Source organism: Symphalangus syndactylus, chromosome 6 (assembly GCF_028878055.3).
Source record: "Symphalangus syndactylus isolate Jambi chromosome 6, NHGRI_mSymSyn1-v2.1_pri, whole genome shotgun sequence".
NCBI lineage: Eukaryota > Metazoa > Chordata > Mammalia > Primates > Hylobatidae > Symphalangus > Symphalangus syndactylus.
In genome coordinates, this window is record NC_072428.2 from 49,748,112 (window position 1) to 49,760,820 (window position 12,709).

Here is a 12,709-nt window from a genome sequence, read left to right on the forward strand (position 1 = left end):
ACTCTAAAATTCCAGGGAGGGATCCTATTCATCCTCTATCTTCACATAGCCTCTCTTCTGTATTTTCTATGCCTTTTCTTCTGCCTCTTGTAAGGGCATTTGCGGGATTTAGGGCCCATCCGGATAAGAATCAGGGAGATCTCATTCAAAGTCCTTAACTTAATTACATCTGAAAGGACCCCCTTCCAGATAAGGTCACATTTTTCTCACAAACTCAATCCCCAGCCTCTTCTTCTGGGAAATAAACACTCTATTCCTTTTCCTAGAAAATGTTCCTTCCCATACTCCACCCAGATGGGTCCCCGATCAAAACAGAGCCAACAGAAATATTCCCCAGGATTTCTGAACATTGGATAAATTTGGATAGTGCTGAGTAGACCAGGGAAGTGGAAGATCATGAACCAATCAGTCATGTAGATTCACAATCATTGTAATAAAGAGAAAAAATAAATGTGACCAAATTTATTCCTATAGTATAGGCTGGTGAAATCTGGGACATCCTGATCACAAAAATACAGTGTCCTCATTATGAAGGGAAAGACCACATGAGGCTGAGTGTTGGGCAGTTCAGATACTCCGGAAGCATTGCATTTATTATGCCTGCTTACCTCTACCCTCAGTGGGGGCTGGTGCAAAAGATCTATTCTCTTCCAGAGGCAGCGGGTCCAACCAGATGAGGGCCTGGTTGCTGGGGTCAAGCAGCAGAGGCCAACGGCAACTACTGTAGTGGGTGGGGCTTCGCAGAAGCAAGCCTGCCAGGTGGGCCGACTTTGCCTGTGGCTTCAGGTTTCCGTCCCACTGGTACCGTTCAGATTCAGAGCTCAGCAAGGACAGAATACTGAAGGGAGAGTGTGTAGCCAGCAGGGGGTTCTTTGGTGGTATGCTGACAGATTTTTGCTTCCGCTTCAGTGCCTGTGCCACATCATCTGGGCCCAGAGCCTCCTGAAAGCCCCAACACAGAGCTAACCACTTGTCCAGTAGCTCTTGGCGCCGCAATGGTGGGAAGGGACCCAGGTAGATGATGGCAGCTGAACATAGGAGGGTATCTCCGAACACAGTCATGCAGCGTCCCTTCAGCTTCTGGAGTGGAAGGGAAGACCAGAGGCTGTGTAGGCCAGTGAGGAGGGTGCAGGCAGAGATATGGCAGAGGGAGGGCAAGGTGGGGTGTGGAGGAAAGCACGGCAAGCAGTGCAGAGAGCGACAGAGGGAGGCAGTGAGGGCACAGGGAGGAGCAGGGGAACGGCATAAAAGGAACTTTGGAGGAGACATCTTGGAGGGGGATGGTTACCTGGAGCTGTGTAGTCCAGGCATGCATAGGCGTGAGCAGTGCAGCCTTCATGGGCCATTTGTGATACTGCCCACACTGTGCTTGACTGAGGGTCTTCGCCACGCAGTTGTGGGAAGCTTGGGCATCTTCCACCATCTTAGCCAGGGCCAAATTATGCTCCAGGGTCTCCTGGGCCTGAAACTGGTAGTAGCCCAGGCGGGCCTGCTCCCGAGTGAGTGTTGCCTCCACTTGCTGCAGCAGCAGGCTTGTGGGCAGTCCCCGGCAATGTGCCAGCCCATAGTGCAGAACTGCCCAGAGCCAGGCTGCCAGGCTGGCTGCAGGTCGGCTCACTGCCCGCAGGGCTGCATCGTTCATACCTGGAGCCTTCAGAATTAGATGTAACTTTATCAGCTCTGAGTCTGTTATCTTCTCCTTGGGGAAGAACACCAGCTCCTGGAAGGATGTATGTTAAAGGGATGGGGAAGACATGGATGCTCTGGACCTTGACCCAACAGTTTAGCCTTGCCAAGTGTCCCTTTTATGCCTCCTCTATCCTCCTTCATTGTGCTCCACCCTTCCTACCTGATAAAAATCCTCAGTGCATAACAGCCGTTTGGCACTGGCCCAGCCTGTTTCACGGTGGAACAAGTCACACATTGCATCAGTCACCCGGACCACAGATTCTGGTGGTGCTCGATAGCTCCGTATCTCCTCAAAGTCAGCCACCTGCAGCTGGCTCAGAGGCTCCAGAAATGCCTTGCTCATCTACATGAGGAGAGATACCCTCTGAAGTGAGCTCCTGAGATGTTCCGTTCTTCCTTCAAGGTGTTTTTAGGGGAATCATGTCCTCCTTGGAGTCCCCATGAGAGGCCACTCCCCAAGCCATCCTATTACCTTTGTCCCCTCCCCCCAGGAGACTCCACGATGAGTCACTCCATCCTCTCCTCTTAGTATCCTTAGAGGGGTTGCCCTCTTTTGAGAGAGGAGCAGTGCAGGGCAGGTGGCAGGAAGAGCCCACCTGCTCCAGGAAAGCCTCTTGCTGAGCCTGCAGGGCATCCCGTTGCTTGGCCAGGTTCTCAATGAGGTTCTCTTGATGCCAACACTCTTCCAGCTGCTGCTTGTATAGGAGCTTGCTTTGCTCTAGCTGCTGCTGAAACATGCTGAGGCTCTGCGAAGAGAGATCCAGGCCCTGCAGCTCCAGATCCTGGGCCATGCAGGAACACCCCAGAAGACCCTATGATCCTGGAACTGTAGCACACTCCTCACTTGAAAGACTGACCACGTTGAACTCCAAGTAAGCCACAGAGAGATGCTGAGCTCTGGGTCTGTCACTTATTAGTCTGTGAGTTATATATCTAGTAACACAGCCCCAAGTGTGTGGTTGCTTTTTCTGCAGCCGCTTCACCCGAAGACTATGTGTTTAACAGTTATGTTACACTACTCTATATTTTAGTTGACCCATTAGCAGCAGTTGTCACAGAAGACAGTTCCCTCCTTCTTGAGGCATCCTCCTCTCTTGGCCTTCATGTTACTGTGTTCTCCTTGGGCTTTCTCTAACTTCTCTGGCTGCTCTTTCTCATTCTCTTCCTCTGTCAGCCCTTAACTATTCCTCATCAATTTTTTCAGAGCCTCCTTTCTCTTCTCACTCTACACTTCTAATGCCCTCCCTAATCTCATGGCTTTGATTCCTACTTATGTTCCAACTGCCAAATCTCTCTCTCTAGCTAGGTTCCCTCCCAGCCCCATACCATGTATTCATTTGCCTGGTGGAAATCTTCTCTTGGGGGGTCTCACAGGCCCCTCAAACTCCACATGTCCCCAAATGAATGTATTGGTTATGCCTCCTCAGCTCTCCTGTAGTCTGAATCCTCTCCTGTGTATTCTTTTTCTCAGAGAATGGTGGCAAGATACGCTCAAGTTTTCCAAGGAACAAACTGAGTTGTTAACCTTGGCTCCATCTCCTGAATCCCCCCAAATCCAGCCCATCTTTGAGGCCTTTCAATTCTACCTCCTAAATGCCTCTCGTGTCCACTGCCCTTCCCAACGTCAGTCACTCATGCTCAGGCCCTCTCACTCCCGACCTTCTGCACTGGCCTCCTAACTGGTCTCTCACTTTCCACTCTTACTCCCCTCCTTTTATTCCCCCACTGCAGCCTGGCTGGTTTTCTAAAAACTGAATCATTGTCATTAACACTTGTCATTTCTACATTTGATTTATAATACCCCCATGACCAGGCCCCTACTCATCATTCCAATCTCATCTCTTTTCTGTCTCCTAGCACGCTACTTTCCAGCCATTCTGGACTTTCAGTTCCTCCAATGTGGCACACAGTCTTTTGCCTGTAGGCCTTTCACATGCTGTTACATCAACCTGGGACATTCTGTCACTCGGCCCCTTTCAAACACTGATCAAATCTGACCTAACTTTCAGGCATCAACTTTCATGTACTTCATTCATTTGTTTACATAGTTAGTGAATGTTTTTGAGCTCCTACCATGTTATATACATGCTCTGTGCTGCATAGCGGGGCACTCTGCTTTCTCTAGAAAGTTTTTCTTGATATTTTGGAGTGCTCTGAACTTACTCTGTTATAACATGGTTTTGTCATTGCCTGGATGAGTCTATATCTTCTTATCTTCTGCTAAACTATAAGCACCATGAAGGTAAGGATAGTGCCCTATCTCCTCTTATTAGGAAGCAATCTAACCTATTTTTTTTCTTTTTTGGAGACAGGGTCTCACTATGTTACCCAAGCTGGAGTGCAGTGGTGCAATCATTTCTCACTGCAGCTTCAACTTCCTAGGCTCAGGTGATCCTCCCACCTCAGACTCCTGAGTAGCTGGAACTACAGATAGGTTCTACCATGCCTGAATAATTTTTTGTAGAGACAGTGTTTTGCTGTGTTGCCCAGGCTGGTCTTGAACTCCTGGGCTCAAGTGATCCATTGGCAGTGGCCTTCCAAAGTGCTGGGATTACAGGCATGAGCCACTGTGCCTGGCCTAACCTAATATTAATAGTAACTAACATTTTTTGAGCTCTTACTATGTGCCAGCACATTTAAATACTTGACATGTAAGATCTTGTTTAATCCTCATCACAACCTTATAAGGTTAGGGAAGTCTCCCCAACCTTTCTGGATCTTTGTTTTCTCATCTGTAAAGTGAGAAAAGAATAGCTACCTCAGAAAGGTGTGGCAAGGATTCTATCATCTATCTATCTATCCATCCATCTAGATGTAAATGTAGGCATATATTGACATAGACATAAATATTAAGAAATGCCTGAACAAAAAATAAATTTTTGTCGAGTTCAATAAATTTTTGTTGAGTGCAATAATGAAAAAATTAACCAGTTAAATATAAGACAGTAAAGAGATGGAGGGGCCCAGAATGAGTCCTGGGATTTGGCTCAGTGGATGGTAATGCCATTTCTTGGGGTGGGGAACATTGGAAGAAGTACACACTATTACGGCTATTGAATGAATGACCAAGGGATCTGACTCTGAATGACCCTGAGACTATGAACATCTCTTATCCAGATCTTTGGCTTACTGTGTTCTGCTCTGGTGTAACTGACTCACAGATCAAGGAATACTAGCACCCCTAAACCAGATCGACAATCCTGGTATTAATCGTCTTGGGAAAATGTAGGGCAAAAAACCGGGAAAGGGGATTTCTGTTGCTCTCTGACTTTCTTTTCTTTCTTTGCAACTTAACTGAGTCTTGAGGTCTAATCTAAACTGTTCATCCTAGGTGGTGAATAGTAGGAGGGCACCAGTACCTTTAAAACTCCAGGGGATATCATTTATATAAAACACAGTGAAAACCATATTAGTAGACACGACATATGCCATGTCTCTGGAGTTGTGTGGCACTGGATGATAGTCCTAAAGGCACTTATCAGAACAGCTGGCTAGGTATTAGGAGCTTAAGGCCTGAAACCCTAGTAGAAAGATTATCTGAGTGTGAGATGGGCACTAGTTCACTGCTCTGAAGTTATACCAGAATATTTATCAACATCTTGTGTAGTAGGAAAAAAAGGTGCTATTTTAGAATTCTTCTTATTAAAAACAAAACTGCTCTTTAGTTTGGGAAAACACCTTTAACTAGGAGTATTTGGCTTTAGAAGGTGTGATAAGCCCTATCATCACCAATTTTAGCCAGATATAAGAAGTTTGTTTATTCAAAGAATAAGATTGTTCTGTATAAGACAGCAAAAGGTTTTGAGGTTTCAACTAGAAGGGAGTGCTAAAGGAAAAATGGGACAGCTCAAAAACATTGTAGAGCAGGTGTTAGAGAGATGAGAGAGGAAAGGAAAAGTTGGTCACAGGAAAATGCCTGGTACAGGAGGGTGAGTAAGACAATTCAGGACACTCTTGTCTAGTATACCATTATAAATCTACTTCTGGTTCTGTGCAAATTTCTCCCTGCTGCCATCACCCATCTACATGTCCTCACTGTATACAACAGTTTTGTTTGTTTGTTGCTTTTGTGGAAGAAAGGGTATGGGGACAAAGTGTTATGGAAAAAGAGGATAACTCTAAGACGTCAGTGAGTGGTGACTGAGATGTAATCCCTGCCCCAACCCCCATGGGAATCTACAGAGATCTTGGTAGCATACTGAACTTCACATGATGAAGGTACTAGGCGCAACCAGAAGCAGATGCTTGGGTTTCACCTGTTATGAAGAATCAATGTGGTCTTAGCTGTATCATGGGAAACTTTTGAACCTAAGCTGTAAAGGAGGGGGCAGCAGAGAGATTAGAGAGATTTCCTAGGGAAAGGGGAAGCTTAGGGGGACAAGAACTAAGTTTCGTTCTGGTTGCTTCCTTTCAAGTCCCCTTTTGGGCTCCTGCTTTGACAGTGCCATGGAAGCCTCAAAATCATCTCCTTACCTTGCAGGAGTCTTTCAGCTGCTGTTCCAAGTTGAAGATCAGATTGGCATAGGTACCGTGCTCCTTAATCAGCATTCTCAGATTCTCCAAGGCATTCTGGACCCTGGAGATACAATGTGCTGGTGAGGAAACCCAAAGGAGCAGAAGGAGGTACAGTGCAGGGGATGGGACCACTCACCGCTGGGCCTTGTTCTTAATCTTCAGGATTGTCTGTTGCTGCAGCATCAGGAAAGTGTCCAGGAAGTCTAGGAAGGTCTTGGGGGTGACAAGTGGCAATGCAGGGCACAGGTGCTCATGGTAGTGGGTGGCCGAAAGGTGGATAAGAGCCATGGCTTTGGCCACACTGGGAACTGAGGCCTGGAGATCTGGGTACTTCCAGGAGCCTGCAATGGGCATGGCTTTAGCCTCACTCTGTGAGCTTGTAGGAAAACAGGAAAGAAAGGGATCCTCTCCTAGCTCAGGAAGAAGGGTAGGAAATGTGAAGGGGGCTCTGTAGGCTCTAGAGAGGGACAGAGAGACTGACCTAGGTAATAACCCTCATTTGAGCCTGGTAGAGATGAGTGGTAAGGACAAGTAAAAAGGGCTTACCGTCATCAAGGGGTAGACTCTGAGCACCCTCCAGGTGATGCTGGGCCACCTTGACCAGGGCAGCTTGGTCCCAGGGTTCATAGCGGTCAATGCTGGCAGTGGCCAGTTGAAGGAGCCTCAGGAAAAGGGTGGAGGGCAGCTGCTTGTGGGCCTGTTTATCTCCAATCAGGAAGAACAGGTGAAGGTGGCTGCACACTTGCTGGTGGAACCTGTGGGCCAGGGCTCAGCTAATGTCCTCCCCTTTACCTTTGCTTGCCCCTCCTGGCCCCAGTCCCAACCAGACCACTTAGCCGCAGTCTTCTCAGCCCTCACGGCAGCCCACAGAATTCCTTTTGGCCTTTTGGCCAAGACAGAGTAAGAGCAGAGCAGATTCGCATATGGGGTTCTTGGCCTCACCTCTGCAACACCATTTCCTTCTTGATGTTCTGTTTGATACCAAGGTTCTCCCTGGGGAGGTGTTCTCCAATGCGGTCCAAATCTGCTTCTGTGTACTGGCCAGGGAAACTGCCTGAGGTTGCCAGGGCCAGGAGGCGATGAAGTGTAGTGAGATCCACACCACTGGGTACCAATAGAGCCACCGGCTGGCTTAACATGCCAGCATGCCAGCTGGCATCTTGTAGACATTGGAGAATGGCCTCCTCTGACCCAGATGGTAGATGAAAGAAATGGGCCTGACAAATGCTAGAAGCCAGAGTGATGGCAGTGTGGCGCCCAGTACCCAGAGCCCCCGAGAGCAGCAGGCCATGCTGCCGGGGCCTGGCCAGCACCCGGACCAGGCGGGCCACGTGCTGGGCCATGGAATGACACCGGGCCAGGTGGGGGCTCAGCTTCAGTTGAGCAGCTGAGGTGGCCAGCTGCTCCTCTAGCTTCTCCCACTGTCGTTCCAGGTACAAGTTGGGGGTCTCAGAGTTAGGCCCCAGTATCAGCTCCTGACTGAAGACCAGGTCTGAGGGCTTTTCCTGGGGATGTAGTAGTAGCACTGGCAACAACAAGGGTGAGACCAGGTCCATCTGGGGTTTCTTCTGCCACCAAGTCTTGAATGATCTCCTTACCTGGAGCCTATAGTTGGACGCCCTTGTGCCTTTCTCTTGCCTTATCTTGTGACTTATGCTTTCCCTCATCCCCCTGCTTACTGGTCCTATGGATGGTGTTAGACTTGGATTACTGGAGTTTGAGACTCTGGTGACCTGAAGGCCATAAAGTTCCTCTTCCTCCTCTGTTTCACTGTTGCTGTCGCTGAAGTCCTCCCACTGGGCCAACTCCCCTTCAGATTCTACTTCGGGCACCCTCTCCTCCTCCTCCTCATCCTCCTGATGGTCCTTGCCCAGGTGCTGGGGCCCTGGCCCACAGCAGAAGACACTCTGAGCTACTACTAGGAGCAGCTTGGCACAGTAGGAGCGTTCCCTAGGGCTGTCCAGCCGGTCACAAAAGGTTCTCTGTGCCTCATGCAACCAAAGACGCACCACGTTGCGTGTGGCCATCATAACGGTCAGACAAGTGCCTCGCAGGCCTGACACCAGGCGCAAGTGCTCCTGGTGGTTGGGATAGTCCACAAAGCCTCGGGAGCCTGTTCTGTTGGGCAGCAGCTGCAGGCTGCTCAGTAGGTGGCTCACAGAGTGTAGGGAGAAGCGGTAGTGTGGGTGGAGGGGTGAAGGCATGAAGCAATTGCACACAGCCTCCCAGGCCTCTACTGAGGCCCTAACCAGACCTCGTGCCAGAGCACGCTCCCGCTCCACAGAAGGGAAACGCTCAAGCCAAGCCTGAATGATAGGCACATGTCTGTCCAGCAGGGTGGCCTGGGTCATGCTTTCCAGGGCCAGGACTGTGAAGAGTCGAAAGAGGCGCGGACACAGTGGGCGCTCACAGTAGCCTGGCACTGTGACAGTGGCAAGGAAGTTGACTGTAGGCTGCAGTGTCTGCAGTTCCAAGGTGCTGTGGGCATACACAGTGCCATCCATGGCCTGGCGCAGAGTCTCCAACACTGGCTGGCAGCTCTTCTCTGGGTCTATGGGACATGAGGAATAATAATGAGGACATGTAAAAGTCCACATGAGAGTATCAACCTGTTCCCTCTATTCTTGCCACACACAGTTCTAAAGGAATTTTGTGAATCTGACGTGTTGGGACTTGGTCACATTTGAGTAAGCTATTCTCCCTCCCCCACATTCTCCCTAAAATTGAGGAATTTCTTCTCTCTTCTCCCTAGATCCTACCTCTGTGACTTATTATTCATTAACTGAAGGTTAATAATAATAATAATAATGAATAATTCATTAACTGAAGGTTAGTGAATAATAAGATTTGGAAGCTGAGAAGGATAGAAACCAGATCGATCACAATTAGGGGGAAAGGGCAATCATTCCAGTCAAAGAGAATAGAGTTACATCACATGTACACTTAAAAAAAAATCAACTTTAGGCTGGGATATGGTGGCTCACTCCTGTAATCAACACTTTTGGAGGCTGAGATGGAAAGATTTCTTGAGACCAGGAGTTCAAGACCAGCCTGGGTAACATAGCAAGACCTTGTTTCTACAAAAAATGAAAAATAAAATAGCTGGGCCTGGTGGCTTGTGCTGTAGACCTGTCTCCTTGGGAGGCTAAGGCTGGAGGATCACTTGAGCACGAGAGCTTGAGTGAGCCCTGATCGCACCGTCCAGCCTGAGTGGCAGAGTGAGACCTTGTCTCTAAAAATAATAATAATAATAAATTTTAAAAATAAACTTATTAAGACATGATTTACATACAACAAAATGTATACATTTTAAGTGTACAGTTCAGTGAATTTTGACTAATGTACACACCTGTGTCATCACCACCCCAATTATATTTAGAACATTTTCATCACCCTAGAGAGTTCCTCACGCTCCTTTAAAGCCAATCAATCCCCCTGCCACCACCATCACAAGCATTGTTATTTGATCTGATTTCCATCACTATAGGTTACTTTGTCTGTTCTAGAACCTCATATAAATAGAATCATACAGTATGTACTTGATCATGTCTATCTTCCTTTACTCAGCAGGTTTTTGAGACTTATCCATGTTTTTGTGTGTTTCCGTAGTTTGTTCCATTTTATTCCTGAGTAGTATTTTTCTGAGAGCCCCCAGTTAAACTGGTGTTCTAGTACCAGAGCAGCCAACAACCCTGCCCTAACAGGAAATAAAGGGGAGCTGAGTGTGGGGGTTTACAGTGTGCCTTTCACAGGATACTTCTTTTATCTGATGGACAGCCTAATGCCTAGTTGTCTGACCTGTGACCAGAGTGTCCTTCACACAGAAAACTTATTCTGGTTCTTTATTTAGAAGGACAAATTCAATACACCACAACAATAGGAAACAAGTTCAAAGATTTTTACTGAATCCTGTGCAAGGAGGGCATAATGAGCTGGGAGATCAGTCCTTCATCCTCATGTCACCTGAGGCAGCAGTGAAGAGTCAGATTGAGAGAGAGAGAGAGAGAGAGACAGAGAGAGAGGGAATGAGGGAGGAAAGGAGGGATGGAGGGAGGGACTGGCAGTATATATAAGGGAATAGGGTGTGGGTCATTTTAAGTTTTCAGGCAAATGCCTGAATGGCCTGTTTTTAAAGGAAAGGAGGCAAAGCAGGGAGCTAGTCTGCTAGGTGGGAGAGGTGCTTCTAAATTCTTATCTCTTGCCACCACCTGGAGCCACTTGGGTGGAGATGTGGATTTACCATTATACAGAACAATGCTGCTGTGAACATTCATGTATACTAAGTTTGAGGATATGAGGTTCTCATTTTACTTGGGTGAATACCTAAGAGTGGAATTGCTGGGTCATATGTTAAGTAATATTTAATTTAGTAAGAAACTGGCATATATTTTTTATAGTGGATGTACCATTTTACATTCTCACCATCAAAGTGAGAGAGTTTCAGTTGCTCTACATCTTTGAAAACACTTATTATTGTCAGTCTTCTTAATTATCACATGGTGGTTTAAATGTGCAGTTCACTGATGCCTGATAATATCAAGCATCTTTTTGTATACTGTTGGCCACTCATATATCTTTTGTGAAGTGTCATTTGTTTAAGTCTTTTGTCCATTGAAAACATTGGAATGATGTTTGTTTTCTTACTGAGTTGTAAGAGTTTTTTATGTATTCTGGGTTCAAGTCCTTTGTCAGATACATGTATCATGCATGTTTTCTCTGTCAATAGCTTATTTTTTCATTTTCGTAACAGTGTCTTTTGAAGGGCATAGGTTTTCAATTTTGATAAAATTTAGTTTTTGTGCCCTAAGAAATCATTGCCCAACCAAGGTCACACAGATTTTTCTCCAATTTTTTTCTAAAAATTTTATAGTTTTAGCTTTTACATTTAGGTCTGTGATCCACCTATAATTTATTTTTATCTAGATTTTGAGGTAGAATACATGGTTCATTTTTTCCCATGCATATATCCAGATGTTCCAGCACCATTTTTTGAAAAGGCTATCCTTTCCCCCATTGAATTATCTTGGCACATTTATTAAAAATCAACTGGCCATGTATGACTATATATCAAATTTTCTGTTCTATTCCATTAGTCCGTATGTATATCCTTATACCAATACCACACTCTCTTCATTACAACAACTGTATAGCAAGTTTTAACATCACTAGTGTAGGTGTCCCAACTTTGTTCTTTTTCAAAGTTGCTTGGCTCCTCTAGATCTTTTGCATTACCGTATAAGTTTCAGAATAAGACTGTCAACTTACCAAAAAAAAATCTGTTAAGATTTAGCTTGGCGTTTCATTGAATCTATAGATCATTTGGGGGAGAATGAGGACCTTAATTATACTGACTCTTCTGATCCATGAACATCATATATTTCTCCATTTATTTACGTTTCCTCTATCTCGGCAATATTTAGTCATTTTCAGTGTACAGATCTTGAATGCTTTTAATTAAATTTATTCCTAAGTATTTTATGCTTTTAAATGACTTTTAAGTAATATTTTAAAATTTCAATTTCCAATGGTTTGTTACTAGGATATAGAAATACAAACGATTTCAATGGATTGATTCTGTATCCTGTGACCCTGATGAATTAACTTATTTATTGCAGTAGTTTTTTATGGGGTTTAAAAAAATATTCATTTGGGGTCTCTATGTAGACAATCATATTATATGCCAATACAGACGGTTTTAACTTGTCTTTTCTAATTTTAAAAGCTTTTATTTCTTTTTCTTAATTGCATCGATGTGGTCTCCAGTACAATGTTGAATAGAAGCAGTGAGTATGTTCCTGCCTTTTCACTGATTTTAGGGGGACAGTATTCAATATTTAACCATTAAGTATGTATTTAGCTGTAAGTATAATAGATGCTCTTCATCAAATTGAGAAAGTTATCTTCTATTCCTAGTTTCCTGGGAGTTAGGGAAGAGTGTTGGAATTTTGTCAAGTGATTTTTATCTACTAACATTACTTACTCATTTGCTCCTTTATTCTGTTAATGTGAGCTACAATGATTGATTTTTCAATGTTTAGTCAGCTTTCCCCTCCCAGGATAGGCTCCGTTTGGTCTTAAGATGTTATTCTTTTTGTATGTTGCTGAATTTTATTTAATAATATTTCAGTGAGGATTTATTTTTGCATTTAGGTTTATGAAAGATAACAGTTTATTTCTTTGCTGGAAATGTCTTCATCATGGCTTAGTATTCTCAATTTTCTGAAAAAGTATGTATAAGTTGTACTTTTTTTTCTAAATATTTGATATAATTCAACTGTATAACCATCTGGGACTGGAAACATTTCTTATGCATTCAAACTTTTCTTAGGTATGGGGCTGTTCATTTTCTATTATTTTTCTTCTTTTGGTCAGGCTTTGACAAGTTATGTTTTTTTTTTTTTTTTATTATACTTTTGGTTTTAGGGTACATGTGCACAATGTGCAGGTTTGTTACATATGTATCCATGTGCCATGTTGTTTTGCTGCACCCATTAACTCGTCATTT

At 45.0% G+C, this 12,709-nt stretch overlaps 1 protein-coding gene across 5 annotated transcripts in view; it reads right to left on the reverse strand.

Annotated features, from left to right (window-relative positions):
• The window catches only part of DNHD1 (dynein heavy chain domain 1), an 84,415-nt gene that overhangs the window by 6,710 nt on the left and 64,996 nt on the right, over nt 1–12,709 (reverse strand). For all 5 annotated transcript variants that reach the window (XM_063641171.1, XM_063641168.1, XM_063641169.1 and 2 more), the window contains 8 exons: nt 7,147–8,755; nt 6,751–6,959; nt 6,341–6,545; nt 6,163–6,265; nt 2,286–2,435; nt 1,850–2,032; nt 1,289–1,720; nt 609–1,080 (listed from right to left, as the gene is read on the reverse strand). In XM_063641171.1, coding sequence (XP_063497241.1) covers nt 609–1,080; nt 1,289–1,720; nt 1,850–2,032; nt 2,286–2,435; nt 6,163–6,265; nt 6,341–6,545; nt 6,751–6,959; nt 7,147–8,755 — 3,363 coding nt within the window. The remainder of the gene's footprint in view (nt 1–608; nt 1,081–1,288; nt 1,721–1,849; nt 2,033–2,285; nt 2,436–6,162; nt 6,266–6,340; nt 6,546–6,750; nt 6,960–7,146; nt 8,756–12,709) is intronic.